This window comes from Mastigoproctus giganteus, chromosome 7 (assembly GCF_048544385.1).
Source record: "Mastigoproctus giganteus isolate SK-2022 chromosome 7, ASM4854438v1, whole genome shotgun sequence".
In the NCBI taxonomy this organism is placed as follows: domain Eukaryota; kingdom Metazoa; phylum Arthropoda; class Arachnida; order Uropygi; family Thelyphonidae; genus Mastigoproctus; species Mastigoproctus giganteus.
The window spans coordinates 192,375,264-192,392,809 of record NC_143581.1 but is presented as its reverse complement, the minus strand read 5'-3'; the positions used below and the strand labels follow the sequence as shown (position 1 = coordinate 192,392,809).

General features: G+C 34.3%; 1 protein-coding gene across 1 annotated transcript in view; it reads right to left on the bottom strand.

Moving 5' to 3' along the window:
- Positions 1 to 17,546, bottom strand: part of LOC150083500 (AN1-type zinc finger protein 4-like) — a 146,913-nt gene that overhangs the window by 75,990 nt on the left and 53,377 nt on the right. The window contains exons 3-4 of the mRNA XM_090378514.1: positions 9,739 to 9,882; positions 1,204 to 1,258 (exon numbers count right to left, since the gene is read on the bottom strand). Coding sequence (XP_090234640.1) covers positions 1,204 to 1,258; positions 9,739 to 9,882 — 199 coding nt within the window. The remainder of the gene's footprint in view (positions 1 to 1,203; positions 1,259 to 9,738; positions 9,883 to 17,546) is intronic.

Below are 17,546 nucleotides of genomic sequence, written 5' to 3'. Positions count from 1 at the left end.
AACACAGCATGGTATGGATTCGATATATGGGGGATAGTGTTAGCTGGTGTCAATGTTTAGTAATCTGGCACAGTTTAAGCCACAAGATTTGGAAGGAGTTATTCCAGGTGAACAGATACAATCCACTCTAGAAGAATGCGAGGGTATTTGTAATTGGTAGCCATTTTCTGCAGATTAATTCCAAGATGCAATAGTGCTTGTATTTTAGTAACTGCCTTAGGCAAGTAGGAAATGATTACAAAGTTTCAGATGTTTCTGAAACTTTGTAATCAGCATGGGGTCAGACCTCAAAGACCGTGTAGGGTTGTGCCACTGACAGAAATCCCAGATGTTCTGGGTGTTTGTCACTCCTTTGGATATTTTTAATGTAGTCATTAAAGACCTGACTTTGGTCTTTAATGACTAAATGAACCAGGATCCCATTAAACTTTAGGAGCCTGGTTCATTTAGCTGCTTAGCCATGTCAGTGGTTCCAATTCTCATAATCCAGGCCTCATAAGCCATGTCAGTGGTCCCAATTCTGCATAATTCCAGCTTTTAATAGACTAATAATTACACTAGCTATCAAAAACTTTTGTAATGAATTTTCATGTTGTATACAAGGCTTACAGTATTAAATCTTACTTCTACAAGAGCAGACTTTAAGAGTTCTGCAAGGAAGTCATCATTTCATAATTTATCTCTCTAAAGCATCCCAAACACCTTCAACTGGAGTTAATTTTACATACCTTGCTGATCATTCTATCCAAAGAATATAACTTTGAAGGCATTTGTAAAACAGCCAAATACTACAGGAAAGGGTATTATGTCCATTAAGAAGAATTCAGAGTTTATGGTACCTCTGAAAGCACTTACATGGGCTTTGAGGATCTTTTTCTAAACCTTTTAGCAGTCAAGGTATCTCCCTCAAAAATGCAATTAGTCGGCTGTTCATCATGACACCCTCCCTAGACAATCAGACCACTAGCATGATAGTGGAATATAAAGCTTTTGTTAATTATAATTAGATCATGACTCCAAATTTCACATAAAAATCTATGCAATTATGTTTAGAAAATAAAAACCTTTACTGAAATAAACTTTTAGTATGTTTGCAAAACAGAATAAATTTTTTATTCTAAATATTATAGTGCTATTTTTACAATAAACAAAAGTACTACTTAGATATTTGTTATATTATTTATAAGTTGATATTTTTCTTACCTTTTTCCTTCAACATAATCAGCCAAATCTTGAAGATGTCTATTCTCAACTGGAGCTGAAGATCAGAAAATAAATTTTTTATGCCTGTTATAAATTATAAATAACTAACAAATTACATTAGGGTCAGTTATACTGAAGGCAAATTTTCTAAAAGAGTACAGCATTTTTATTATTATACAATATAGTTGAATAACATTCTTTGCCTTTCTCAAAACAAAAAAAAACTATAAATTACAATGCACAGTACTTTAATTTCTCTTCCTTTGGTGAAATAGTATGGTCATGCAAAACCTAAACAGCACAGAATAAATATACCCATCATTCTTAATTGTCTATCATATTATTCTGAATATTAATATTAGTAGTGGCAAATGATGAATGGAAGCAAGTTTATGCAGCATTGGCCCAGAAAAAAACAAAAAAAAAAAAACAACTACCTACCTTATTCTTTCATGCATTCTAATAATCTGCATAGTTATTCCTTAAATTTATTTAAATTACCCACTTCCAAAACACCAGATGAAAGTTTGCCTCAATAATAAATCACCCTCTGGCCAAAAGCAAATTTTTGCACATCTGTCCCACATCCATCCTTTTTTTAATTTAAGTGTAGGTCCCCTCAGATGTATGTGATGTCTAAGAAAGACCAAGGATGTCGGAGCAATATGGCCTTAGTTGCTAATGCTCCTAAAAACCAAATAACAAACAAACAAAACCAAGGATGTCATCAGCATCTTGTTTACTCAATCCATGTTCAGTACCTTGAATTTGTCAATGTCACACCTCAATTTCCAAGTCTCAGCCACATGTCCAATTTTTTTTCTGTCTTTTGGAAGTACAGTCGGTCCTCATAAAACACGGTAGTTGTGTTCCTAGAAACCCTCATGTAATGCAAATTGTGCAATATAATAACAGGCCTTAAGGGAAAAATAGGGTTAGGTACCGACCACCCAAGTTCGAACACACATTTGTAACCAAAACATTACAAAACACAATAAATAACTGTAATAAAATACGTAAGTATTTTATTACAATTATTACATAATAAAATATTGCTAATGCTTTTGCTTCTATCATAAGCAAACTTGTTCTTTGTCTGATCTTTTATCCAAACAGATAACAGACGTTCCATCTCTTCCAATTCTTTGTGTCGTGATCTAATGGATTTTGTTACACTTTGACTTGTTCTTACTATGAAAGTTGCTTTTATTTTCTCCGCAATCTTTCTAATTGTTCTCAGCATTGCCTCATTTAGGCCTGTAGCATGCACAATATCACATATTCTTTAATTTTGCTCAAAGTGTTTCAAAACTTTGTATTTTTCCTGTATCGATATTGCTTTTCTTTTTCGCTCTGAATCTGTAGTATCTTCACCAGGACGCTTCCTTTTCGCCCTTTTTTTTTCAAGATTTTACTCATTTTTAGGGAATAAAGCACAATTACAGTATAAAAAAAAAAAAAAAATGAGGAGGCATGCTTGATACACAAACAAAGCAGCACACGTGCAGCAACTGAATAAACAATGCAGTAAAGGCAGAAACACATTACTAAAGTACATTTCTGGAGGTCACTACCGTAAAACAATAAAAACAATTTGCACTTTTCATTTATTGGGCATTCCTGATAGTGGAATCTGTTATAAATGGGTAGTAAACTCAATCTAATTGCATTTGCGATAATACTGATAGCTGGAATTCTGTGGGTTTTTACATTATTATGTTTAATGTGTTTCCTCTTTACTGAAATCTTCACTCATATAAAAAACAGAAATTTTCAGAATTTTCTCTTCATTCCTATTGTGTTGCATTCAGTTGGGGTGATTCCCCAGTTTGAATGAAATTTCTTGTAAACACAAAGACAAATCGTGCATAAGCGAATTCAATCGTGTTATATACATTTTCCATCATTTATAAATTGTGTATGATCGAATACGTGTAGCATATCACGTGTTATACGAGGACTGACTGTAATTTACCTGATTCCTGTCATTAACCACTTTGCCATCCTTTGTATCCATCTGAAAACTTACACAATAGGCTTGATGTACCTTCATCAATTTGTAAATAAATATTGAAAACAATAAGGGACCCAGCACTGAATCTGGTTGTTTTTTGTTTTGTTATTTGGTTTTTAGGAGCATTAGCAACTAAGGCCATATTGCTCTGGGGATATATGGTGGTCATTCCCTGACCTTTCCACATCCTCCGTATTTGGTGGTTATGGGCTCGAACCCTGGTCTAATCAAGAAGCGTGTGCACGCACTGCTGCTCCTGCCCACCTGGCGCCACTGAATCTGGAGGGACTCCACTAATAACATTAGTCCTAGTAGAACAGTGGGCATTTATCACCAACCTCTGTCTTCTCTCCTCAGTCATCCCTTTATGCATAGCAGTAAGTTGCACCTAATGCTACACTGCTCCAAATATATAGCAGTCTTTCATGTGGAACAGTATTAAAAGCTTTACTGAAATCTAAGTATATGATGTCAAAATCATTTTTTGCATCCAGTTCCTTTGTTACTGTGCCATAGTAGCTAATCAGAATGGTCAGGCAAGATTTCCCGGTAGCAAATCCAAGCTGTGATTTTCATATAACTACATTTGTGTCAAGATGATTTTCCAATAAAAGCAATTAAACAGCTGAAGTTGAATTTTCTTCTTTTGCATCAGAATCAGATTCATAATACTTTTGTGGTCAACTGAAACAAAATGCATACTGAAAAAACAGCAACATTAAGAAGTTAACTACTGTTGAGGGTAAAGAGAAGGGTTTTGTTTTTGTAAAGGTGACTACAGTGGTTTCAGAGAGTTTTTAAATTCTATAGAGCTAGACTAACTGATAATGTTAGCATCAGAAAATTCCAAATTGGAAGCATTCAAAGAATTAATCACTGATGCTACTAGGCTTTTCATTCCAACTAAGAAATACTGTCCAAGGTACAACAGATAATACTATTATACTAATAGGTATAATAGATAATACTGTCCAAAGTAATGGATGTCAGATGAACTAATGAGACTCGTGGCAGAGAAGAAAAATGCATGAGATGCATATAAATTATCAGGTGAACAGAAGTCTATTGTAGATATAAACTAGTCTGTCACCAAGTCACAAAAAGGTTAGGCAAGTGAAGGCGGATTAAGAGAAATCTTTGGCAAAGGACGCAAATAAAAACAGCAAAGACACTAGTCTAGTACAAGACTCTAGTGTTAGGTTTTTTATACTCTAGTGACTAAAGTATAAAAAACCTAATTTAACTTCACCAGTACTTCCGGAAGTCACTAATAATTGTCTTATGAAAGGGGATCACAGATAAAAAAAGTTTAAGAACCTGTAGTCTAAAGCAATGGTCAGGCCACATCTTAAGTACTTCATACAGGTCTGGAGGCCTCAGTTTAGGAAGGATATAGGGCTGCTAGAATGAGTACAGAGAAGGGCAATGAGATTGGTGAGGGGAACAAAGGGGGTGCTCTTACTAAGAAAGGTTTCAGTTCTGCAAATTGCAGCATCTGGAGACTATGCATCTGTGAGGTGATCTGACCGAAGTGCTTATGGCTTTGACTGGATTGAGCAAGCTCAATGCTGATGGCATTCATCCTCTTGCTCAGACTATGCACATGAGGGGGCATAATATTCAAATTGAGGAAGGATGGTTGCAGAATAGATGTGTGAAAACTTCAGTCAGCGGGTGGTTGATTGCTGGAACAAACTTCCATCAGTTGTTGTGAAAGTTGATAGCTTAAATAAATTCAAGGAATAACTAGATAAACTATTGGAGGGAATGGATCCATAAAATGGAAGGGTTTTTTTTTTGGCTGATGCTGTATAAGCTTGCATCATTTGCTACTACTAATGTTAATGCTAATAAGAATTAATTATTTCACTTTTACACTACTGTTTATCAATACTAATATTATGCAAAGTTACAAAAAGACAAAAAGCAGGTGATACAAATTAATTCAATAAGCACATGATCTTATTAAAAACTTCCTTCTTATGCTGCAAACCATGATATACACATTTGACTACAAATTTAACTTATTAATCAACTCAGTTAATAAAACACCTATCCAGTCTTGTTCTTTTCAACAAAGAAGAAAGGTTCAGTGATGCCCACACTTGATAGAGTGGCATTCTCCAAAAACAAAGTAAAGTTAAGAATCCACACAGTTATCTTCTGCATCTACTTTGTGTGCACAGGAATCACTACATGACATGCACACAAGACATGCTGAGGGTATACATGTCCAACTTCTAATTAAAATTAAATTACATAACATAAAAGATTCTAAAGCTAGATCAATCTTCAAAGAGAATGGGAGTAGTTTACAGACCAGAGGATCAAAGAGCATCTCTACATGCAGAAGGAACAGGCAAGGAACTGTGAATGTCTTATTATGGGTGGCTTCAATCTGGCCTTAAGTGGTTGGAATAAGTAGGAGGGAAACTTACCATGGCAAACAAAATTTTTAAATAAACTAGATGATTATTATTTGTACCAGAATGTTAGATGCAGAAAGAATATTCTCGAACTCATCATTACTCATGAATCAAATGATATCACAAATGTGCCAGCTTTCACAAATGTTACTTTAGGACTAAAAAGCAAATTAGCCAAATTATCCTCAATGGGTTAATCAACATTACAAAACACTTTAAATAACAAAAGAAAACAAAATCCATATGAATGTCAGATTGACAAGCTACATGTAAACAACAAACATCATCAGCATAAAAAAAAAAAAAAACTGACCGATTCAAAATAAAGGAAATAATTTTTCAGTAAATAATAATGATGGGATAGCTCCACCTTGGGGTAGACCAATACTCATCACATAAGAGAAACCATCATTCCCAATCAAAAAAAAAAAAAAGAAAAAAATCGACGTTAAAATCAGATAAAAGCCAAAGGTGGATACGTGAATAACATCATGTGAAATAAAAACATACAATTTAAGCTTTTTATAATTCGGTATTTTCATTTACAATTAACAATAAAGGTTGGTGGTAACCTTTATTGTTGCATGTTTGCACCGTTTTTGATCTTGCCTCTAATTGATCTTGCTTGCGTTTACACTTATGACTCTCTCTCTTGCATTCCGCCACTGACTTTGGTGCTTGCTTTTCAATGTTAGATTTGTGATTTTGTTGAAATCTTTGACCATATTAAATTGATGTAACTTTTGGCATCTTCACAACTTAATTATATGAAACATAATCGCACTGCTCAACAAATGAAGAGTAACTGAACGAAATAGTTACTTTAACGAGTTGTTCAACTCTCAAAAACTAAAAACCTGATTTGAAATCTAGTTATATATCCATGTAGAGCTCTCAAAAGGCAACAATTTTGTTGCTCAATTGTACACAACTTGTGTACAATTGAGTTTTCTTGGGTGCATGCATTGTACTTGTTGCATCACTGCATGCAACAAGTACAACACATTCTAAAATCTACAGCCCAGCATTAGAAGTTATATTGTGAAAGAAAGAAAGGGAAATTGGACAGAAATGTTACGCTAGATGACTCTCTCTCTTGCATTCTGCCGCTTGCTTTTCAGCGTTAGATTTATGATTTTGTCGAAATCTTTGAACACATGTAGTTGACGTAACTTTCGGCATCATCACAACTTAACTAAATGAAACACAACTGCACTGCTCGACAAATGAGAAGTAACTGAATGAAGCAGTTACTTTAACGAGTTGTTCAACTCTTGAAAACTAAAAACCCAATTTGAAATCTAGTTATATATCCTTGTAGAGCTCTCAAAGGGCAACAATTTTGTTCCTTACTGTTTTTCTCTGATATTTTCTGATGTTTCTGATATTGTCTGATGTTTCTGATATTGCAAAAACAAACTTGAAAATGCTCGAATTTTTCAACTACATCAACTTTGCACCGTTATTACTCGGGAAACATAACAGCTACATCAAAACTATTTATAGATGTAAAAAACTACATTTCCTACTGAACAATTTTGTTCCTTACTGTTTATGTCTATCTATCGTAGTTTAGAAATTATTGAGAGTGAAAGTAACCAAGGCGCAATGGCAAATAACCAAAATGTTAACTTTTTAGTTTTTTCAAAAAAAAATTATATTAAATATCAAAAGTTCTAATTTTTTATTGCATATTCATCAATGGCATTATATACCCGACAAAATAAGTATAAATTGTTTATACTATTGTCATTAGTTTCGGAGATTTAACAGCAGTTAGACATTTCACTTTTCATGACAGCTCGAGTGCCATAGGGTACCCCCAGCATAGACGTTATTCACGTCAAAAAAAAAAAAAAAAAAAGAAAGAGAACAAAGTGGAGGAAAAATTGTTGAAGATAAACATAATAAAGGCACCTGGGGTGGATGAGATCTATCCAGTTATATTAAAAGAGGCAGCAAAGTAAGTAAGCAAACCCTTATCCATAATTAGGAGAGCTTCCTTGGACTCGGGAGATGCCCATGTACTGGAGATGTGCAAATGTAACCCCCAATTCACAAAGGAGGATAAAAGGACAAGACAAGTAATTACAGACCTGTTAGTTTAACTTCTGTTGGGAAATTAATGCAGGCACTGGTTAAAAAAGCACTGCAGGATCATCTAGACAAGACTTCAGTTATAGCTCGAACACAGCATGGGGAAGTCTTGTCTGACCAATTTGATTGGATACTATGATGTGGTCACAAAGGAAATGGATGACAGGATCTTAGAAAAGCCTTTAATACTGTTGCACATGGAAGACTGCTGCACAAATTGGAGCAATGTGGCATTTGAGGCAAATTGCTGCTACGGATAAAGGGATGGTTGAGTGGGGGAAGACAGAGAGTGGTAATTAATGGACACTACTCTTTGTGGACTAATGTTATTAGTGGAGTCTCTCAGGTTTCAGTGTTGGGGTCTGTATTCATCAATGATGCTGATAATGGTATATCAGGCTTAATGTACAAGTTTGCAGATGATACGAAGGTTGGCAGGGTTGTTAATGGCACTAATGACAGTACGCTGCTGCAACAGGATCTAGAAAAGTTTAGCAGGTGAGCTTAGAGGGGGCAATTGAAGTTTAACATTGACAAATGTAAAGTACTGCATATGGGAAGCAGTAACCCCAGAGTAACGTATCAACTCTGTGGTACTACACTGACAGTGGTAGAGAATGAAAAGGACCTGGGGGTAATTGTGCAGGCAGATATGAAGTTTTCTGAGCAGTACAGACGGTCTGCAAGAGTAGCTTATGGTGTCTTGTCAATGATATACAGAAATGTTTCTAGCAGGGATAAGGAGGTGATTATCCCCTTGTATAAGGCAATGGTCAGGCCACACCTTGAGTATTGTATACAGGTCTGGAGGCCTCATTTCACCAATGATGTAGAGCTACTGGAACAAGTACAGAGAAGGGCAACAAGATTAGTGAATGGAACAAAGGGTTGCTCTTAAGAAGAAAGGCTTAAGTTTTGCAAATTACAGTGTCTGGAGACTAGGCACCTGCGAGGTGATCTGACTGAGGTGTATAAAGCCTTGAATGGTTTGAGCATGCTCAATGCTGATGGGATTCTTCCTCTTGCTCAGAATAATTGCCTGAGAGGGCATAAATTCAAATTGAGGAACGACAGTTGTAGGATAGATGTGTGGAAGTTTGCCTTTAGCCAGCAGGTGGTTGATTGCTGTAACAAACTTCCACCTGTCATTGTAGAAGTTGATAGCTTAAATAAATTCAAGGAAGAACTGGACAAACTTTTGGAACGAATGGATGGGTGAAATGGGAAGGGTTTTTTTTTTTTTTTTTTGGCTGATGCTATATAAGCTTGCTTTATTGCATCATATGCCGTTAGTAATGCTAATACAATGTCTCCACCTTGTACTCTCCTCGATATCAAATCATCTTTTCAACATTGTACAGTTCAAATATTCTACCTCTTGATAATGCTTTTCCACTGCATGCTTCAAAAATTGTTTCTAGTCTTTCATGCTAATTTTTTCAATGAAAGGATAAATTTATCGATCTTTGTTATTAAAAAAATTACATATGAACTTATTTAGTGGCAACAACAGATAAAAAAGTAATCTGTGCACAAGTGCAATCAAATCACTTATTCTTGGTTACAAAACAAAATAAAAAAGTGTTAAGCCTTTGAAATTGATTGGATACAAAGGGAAAATAAAAATTAAAAGTTTTAATGAAAAAAAAAGTTTCCCTATATATATATATATATATATATATATATATATATATATAAGGAAAAAAAATAAAAAGGTACATACATTTATACAAACATATACAACTTTCAGTGAGGTGAATTAACACAAAAATTTCAGTACAGTTTTTCTTTTCTTTCATTTACAGTATTTTTCCACCATTCATCATGATTTATAGCAAGGCCCTTTATCAGAACATTTTGACAAATTTTACACAGAATTCCCACTGTCTTTAAAAGTCTTCATCAGCCAAATGTACATTTAAAAATTACAGAACAGTTGCTGAAACACAAGAAAAAAATCAATGAGTTATATGCTCTTAAAATAATAATGTCCTTTACCTCTCTGGGTATTTATTGGTCCACCCCTCATGCCCAAAACCAGTTTCAGAGTTGCTCCATCTGATATGCTGTAATCATGAAGGCAGTTGTCATCTTCTAATTCTTGGGACTGCCATATCAGATGCTGCTGGCCAATTGGAATACCTCAAAAATTATAAGACAGATACATTAATATAATAAATTACTGCCAGTATCACAGGCTATATAAAAAGAATACTTTCAGTGTAAATGGTTTATTACTAATTTGGCTGGGCTGTTTTAAATTAGCAATGCAATTTAAGCTACAAGGTATCAGTATAGTTTACCCATAAACTAAATGCAGTGCGAGGTTGGTTCACCTATCTGCAGCATCAGCCAAAAATTAAATACAGGAACTCCCTGACTTATGTAATACTCGACTTACAGAAATTCGACTTTACGTAACTTTTTTTCCGGTAGATGCAAACTTAAAAAAATCGTGTAAACATATTTTGCATACCGTAGGAAGAAATGGAGGTATCGTGAAAATATTGTAATGTGAACCCAATAACACATTGTTCTTTTTTTTTTTTTTTTTTTTTTTTTTTGTAATTCGTTCCAAGTCCTTGGAAGTTAAAAATTTCGCTATATTACTAAGCTATGTATCTCTTTAAAAGGTCATATTTATAATGGAAATTGCACCACCCTTTCATCATTATCATATGTTTCCATTAAAAGAATCAATTTTGAATGCCTTTTTGATATTTTTCTAACGCACGTTTCTGGAGGCCCCGACCAAAAAACAATATGCACTTTCCGGTTTATTGTGTTTTTCTGTTAGTGCATCTAATTATAAACAGGTAGGAAACTCGATCTTATTGCATTTGCAATAATCCCGATAACTGCAATTGTGTGGGTTTTTACGCTATTATGGTGAAATGTGTTCCACTTCACTGAAATCTTCAATCATATAAAAAACAAATTTTCAGAAACTTCTCTTCATTCCTATTTATGCATTACAATACTGAAGGAAAAGCAACCAACAAAAAGTGCAAGTGGTGATAGTGCCAGGAAACGAAACAAAATTGATTTAGAAATGAAGATGCTTAATTAAGAAGTACGAAGCAGGACAAAGTTTGTCATCTATTGCACGGAATTAGGTCTTGCTGCTTCAACAGTGAATACTATTTTAAGGGACAGTGCGCATATAAAAGAACATGTCAAAGGATCGACGCACTTAAGATCAACAGGGATCACAAAACAGCGTTCAGGTGCTATATTGAATATGGAACAGCTGTTAATAATATGGATGGAAAATCAGATTCAGAAGCAAGTGCCCCCGAGTCTAATGACCATTCAAGCAAAAGCAAGAAGTATTTATGAAGATATTTAGGATAAGTACGGCGAACCCCAACCCAAGTTCATGGCAAGCAACGAGTGGTTTAATAGGTTCAAGCATCATGCTGGTTTCCACAATTTTAAAGTATGTGGTGAAGTCGCCAGTGACGATTCTGCAGCTGCAGAGAAATTTTGTGATGTGTTGGAAAAAAATTATTGATGAAGGCAGCTATTCAACACAGCAAATTTATAACGTTAACAAGACTACCCTGTATTGGAAAAAAATGCCATATTGAACATACGTTGTCAAAGAGGAAAATACCATGTCAGGTTTCAAGACATCAAAAGATAGGGCCACATTCTTGCTTGGGACTAATGCAGCAGGAGATTACAGATTAAAACCACTGCTTGTGTACCATTCTGGAAATCCTCATGCATTTAAAGGCAATAAAGCCACCCTACCCGTGCATTTCTGATCGAACCAGAGAGCATGGATAACAATATCTCTCTTTGAGGATTGGTGCTGCTTCATTCCCAAGGTTGAAAAATATTGTAAAGACAATGACATTCCTTTCAAGATTTTGCTTCTATTAGATAATGCTCCTGGACATCCTACACATCTAGATGATTTCAAATCGAACGTGAGATTAATATTTCTACTGCCAAACACGACTTCACTCATCCAATCTATGGATCAGGGTGTTATTTCAAATTTAAAAGCATATTATTTACACACATTTGCTCAGGCATTGTCTGCAGTAGACGATAAGAAAAAACTTATGTTAAGACACGTTTGGAAATCTTACAATATTTACCACGCCATCTTAAACATTAATAAGGTCTGGATGGAAATTACTAAAAGTTGTTTAAATGGCACATGGAAGAAAATATGCCCATGGCATGTAAAAGGCTTCGAAGGATTTGAAAAAGACAAATCATGTGAAGAGGTTACAGATAAGATTGTAAAGTTTGCAGAGCTACTTCAGTTGGAGGTTGATGCCAAAGACGTGGAGTAGGTTAATAGAGGAAGAACAGAAAGAATTATCTAATGAAAAACTTAATGACTTGCAGGCAGCAATAGAGAAAGAAGAAAATGCTCACAAAGCTGAAGATGAACCAAACGAGGAGCCAAGATGCTTCATCACCAGAGAGATGGCAATGCTATTTTGTAAAATTGCATCAGCAATGGCGAGGTTGAAAAGATGGATCCTGACAGTGAACTATTCTTAAAAGTTTACAGTGGGGTTAATGATATGCTTGCTATCTACAATGAAAAGAAAAAAGCCGCCATCCAGTCATCCATTAATATATTCTTTCGTAAGGTTGAGGGGCTGACCCCTTCTAAATCTCCACAGCCCTCAACCTCTACAGCATACTTATCAGCTGAAGACGTCGATTCTGGCAACGATGCTTGAGAGGTAAAACTTACTGACGTTATGCATGTCTTCTCTCTATTTTTGTAATTTTATAATTTTGAAATTTTTTAAAATTGCACGCTTTTGTAATTTTTTCTGCGCATGAGATAAAAAATTGAATAAATACAATAAATAATTCTATTTACATGTTTGTCAAACATTTCTTTTTTGATTCAATCAATTCAGTGAGCACAGTTGCAAGTGCTGCACAAGCACAGAGGAAATTCTGACTTACGTAGTGTTCCGCGGAATGCAACCCTTATGTAAGTCAGGGAGTTCCTGTACTCTGTCTCATAGATATTCTGTTTCTGTTGCATGCCTTTTCTATAGATATTTACATGGGCACTGTTCTTCTGAATTGGCTTCTATAATTCCACCTTGCACTTCCAAACCAGTCTGAATATTGCCTCAACCAGCCAGCATCCTTCTGTTGTCTAACTTCAAACTCACAGAACCAACTTTTCTTCTTCTCATTTATCCTTCAAACTGTAGTTTTCTGAAACAACCTCCTTTCACACATATTTCTTGAAAATTACAGTCTACAGAAATTCAAATCTAATGTCAACAAGTATCTTCTTTCACCTTTTCACCCTTCAACCCACACATGGTACTCAAAGTGTTATAGATTCTAATACCTTTTGTGTTTGGGGTTTCCATAAAAAATAAAATAAACTACCCGCCTAATCGGCCCCACTAATAATTTTTCTAATGCTTTCTTAAATTTAATCAAACTATCTACCTTTAAAATACCCAATAGAGGTTTATTTCAATAACAATTACTCTCTGTCATATCAACTCTTCACACATCTGTCCCATAATCATCTTTTCCAGTTTAAGTTTATGTTCTCTTATATGCATTGTTTGAGAAAGAGTATGGATGCCATCAACATTTAGTTTATTCAACTCATTTAGAGCCTTAAACACTTGAATAGTCTTCTTGCAGACACCTGGTTTCCAAACACTGCAATTTGAAAAACTGAAGTCTTTCACTGCAGAAATAGCCTTTGTGTCTTTGAATAATCTTTTTGCTCTTCTCTGTCCATTCCAACAGTTTTACACTATTCTTAAAATGATGTTTCCAGATATGTACGCAGCACTCAAGATGCAACCCAACCATGGCTTTAGCCATGGTTAGGTTGCATCTTGGGATACAATGGGATAATTACCTCCTTGTCCTACTTAAAAATTTCTGCATATCACTGACATAACTCCATGAGCTGTCCTAGCAATCAGTCTGCATTTCATGTCAGACTAAACAATTACACCTAGGTCTCTCTTGTTTGTCATAACCCTGAGTATGGTACCATCTAATTGGTATGTTATTCAGGAATTACTGCTGCCCATAGGCAGTACCGTGAATTTATCAATGTTAAATTTAAAATGCCACTTTTCAGCCCATCTGCTTAAATTTTCTAAGTTTTGTTGCAGTAGCATCAGTGGTGAGCTATAGTGGGCTCATATGGCCTCATGAGAGCCCATTGTATTTTTTTTTTGAAAATTTGCAAACCAATTGTTGAAACAATCATTTATTTTACAAATGAAATCCTGAATTCAATTATTGGATATCCAGAGCCAGAACTACAGTGGAGTGAGCGGGGCCCTATCCCCAGCATTTTAATGGCACAATCGACCAGTTATGTATTTTAAAATTGCTTAATTTTTGAGTTAATTACAGTCGGACCTCTGTTTAACAAACTTCTTTATAGCGAATTTTTTTGATTCCCCTTGGTAATTAGATTCAAAATAGTTTCTGTAGAACAAATGGATTACGAGAGACAACTTTATACACATTCTCACCTCTGGCCTTTAGGCAATTTACATAATTAGAAAGTGCGAATTAAGGGTGAAAGGGATTACCATTCCACAAAATTAGTGGTTTCCGTAAAACGTATGGAGCCACATTCCAAGAAGTCGCGCTAGTTAATATGCTTTCCATATTCAGTCAGAGGATTAAGAAGACTCCCGACACGGATAATGGCCTCTGGTCAACTTGTGTTGTGGTTTCCCTTTACTCCATCAAGAAGTCATATGTTTTTCGGAGAAGTGAGTGATCCACATCTTCCAGTAAATTTCTCCTGTTATGTTTACATGGTCAGAGTAGCTGAATATCTGAGTGATTCGGATATTTTGCGCAGTATTCAAAGAACTAGTGACAGTAGTAACACTGAAGGGGGAATGAGGCAACTAAGATATTAAGTAAACTTTCTGAAGATGAAATGTTGGCATATTTGGAAACTGCATTGAAGCTTTCACTGTGTGAATAATGTTCCAAATAATGGCAATAATTTAAAAAAAAAAACTGTATACATTATATCACCAATCTCCAAAAACCAGCGCAAATTAGGAATTATTGCTAAAGAACTTGATGTGGAAACAGGTCACAATTGGCAGCTTGTAGCTTGCAGATGGCAATTGAGGGTTGGAGGAATTATGCTGCTTTGTGCAAACCTTTTGAATCAGAAAGTTAAATATTCTGGATTATTAAACAGACTTTTCAATCTGGAATTTCTTAAAGATTTAGCACTTACGATCAACATTCTGTGTGAACTCTCTTACCTTTCAAAAGCTTTACAAAGTCGCAGCATCACCATAGTAAAAGCAGATAAATTAATTATTCTATCAATGCTATTGCTAATTTGAAAATTTCTGAATGAAATTATGAAGCAAATTTGAGAGCATGTTGAAGTTGAAAGAATTTTAAGGAATCAAAATCGAAAGTAAGAACACATTTAAAAAATTATCTCGTGACAAGTTAAGGATAAGTTATTAATGGAACAGAGTAACTTTAAATTAAATAAAGAATATAATGATACTATTGATGATGAGGAATTGAAAGGAATTTTAAACATGCTACCCGGAATCGTGAAATATGAAAGAACTTTTTTCTCCGTGGTAAGATGGTGAAACACGAATAAGAAATTCAAGTTTTCTGATAAAATATGAAATAAAAATTAATGATTTTAGAGATTTTGTCGAAGACAGTTTATCTTTAAAACAGAGTGAAATTTCCTTTTCAATTAAGAAAGCCAGAAATATTTTTGAAACCACTGCAATTAGCAGTGCTGAAGCTGAGAGAGCTTTCAGCGTAATGAATAATATTGTGACAAACACATTGTAGATTATGATGACCATACATCTAAATGGAAAACCAGTGTTTCAATTTGATCCAGATCGTTACATCAAATCATTCCTCTGTAATCATCACTATTGAGCAAAGCAGAAGATCGACAACAAATATTAATAAAGAAGTAAATTCTATATGGCAATTTTTAAAATAAATTTTGCTTGAATATTTGTATAATATTTTTTTCATGTACTCTGATTTTTGTGTACCTTTTCTAGAAGAGTCGTTTTTTATGGATTATTTGTTTTTATATTGCAGAATGTTTTGTGATGTGGGAAGTATTTCATGTTATTTTTTATTTAAAATATTAAAATTTTATCATGAAAAAAAAAAAAGTATCCGTTATATTTCTCTAGTTGTTGAAAAAAGGAAGATGAATAAAAAAGTGGCGCATGTGCCGAACACATGCAGTAGATGGTTTTATGTGAATCCTTCGCATTTCTTTAGGAATTTTGATTACGAAATAAGAGTTTTTGTATTGTAAATATTTTATTGAACATTCACAATTTCATAATTTCTGGAAGACAAGATACAATGGATTTATGATAACTAAAGTAAGAGATATATACTTGTAGATTTAAGTGACCTTATGACAATCAAATTGCATTTTGCTAATGGTGCAACAATAAATGTAGATGATGTCTACAAAATATGGACTTCTACAAAGAACAGAAGAGAAAAATTACAAGAAAAATAACTAACTAACCGTAAAGTGTAAATTTATTGTTAACATTTTTTTTATTATTATATATGTCCCTACTTATAATTAAAACAATTTGTAAAAATATTGCACATATTTAATCTTGTCTGAAAATTTTTTTATTCGTGTGCATTTCTGCACTGCGCAGCTATAAGAAAAATTAGAGGGAACATTGATTAGGACCACTGTTGTTTTTGATTTTCATAAATGACATCAATGAAGGGATAGAGGGCGTGATGTCTAAATTTGCAGATGTAAAGATTGGTAGAGTAGTTAATGATCACTAACAAGCACAGCTTCTTCAGAGTGACCTAGATAGACTTCAGGGATGGTCAGAAAAATGATGCTTTAATCCAGCAAAGTGTAAGATATTGCACCTGGGGAACAGTAACCCCAAAATAACTTATGCACTAGGTGGAGTTGAACTAAGCCAATAGTGAAGGAAAGAGACTTGGGTGTTACAATATGGCCAGACATGAAATTCACTGAGCATTGTAGACAGGTTGCAAGGAAGACCCATGGTGTCCTGTCGATGATTTATCGAATAATTGCTAGTAGAGATAAAGACGTCATAATCCCATTATATAATGATATTGTTAGACCACCCTTGGAATACTCTGTTCAAGTATGGAGACCACACCTAAAGAAAGACATTGTGCTTCTTGAAAGGTCCAAAGACTTGTAACTCACCTGGTGAGATCGGCAAAAGGGGCATCCATATGAGGAAAGACTTTGAATATGTAGGTTGCAGAGCTTGGAAACTAGGCACCTTAGAGGAGATTTGATTGAGGTGTTTAAGGCCCTGATAGGCATAAGTAAAATGAATAAGGACGAAATTTTCACAGTTATAAATGATTCCAGAACTAGGGGCCAACAAGTTACCCGGGGGAGATGTTTAGACTGGATTGCAGGACATTTTATTTTAGCCAGTGAGTTATAAATTACTGAAATAAGTTACCTACAATGGGTGGTAGAGGCTGACAGTTTGTGGAAATTCAAAGGTCAGCTGGATAATTACCTACAGGAGGGGAATGCATAGGCCGTCTATTTCCTTTTATCTTATTAATTATTATTATTTTATTTATTTATTTTTTATATATATTTTTATTATTTTATATATATATATTTATTTATTTTTTTTTAATATATATTTTTATTATTTTTATATATATATTTATTTATTTTATTTTTTATATATTTTTTTATTTATTTTATTTTATTTTTTATATATTTTTTTTTATTTATTTTATTTTATTTTTTATATATATTTTTT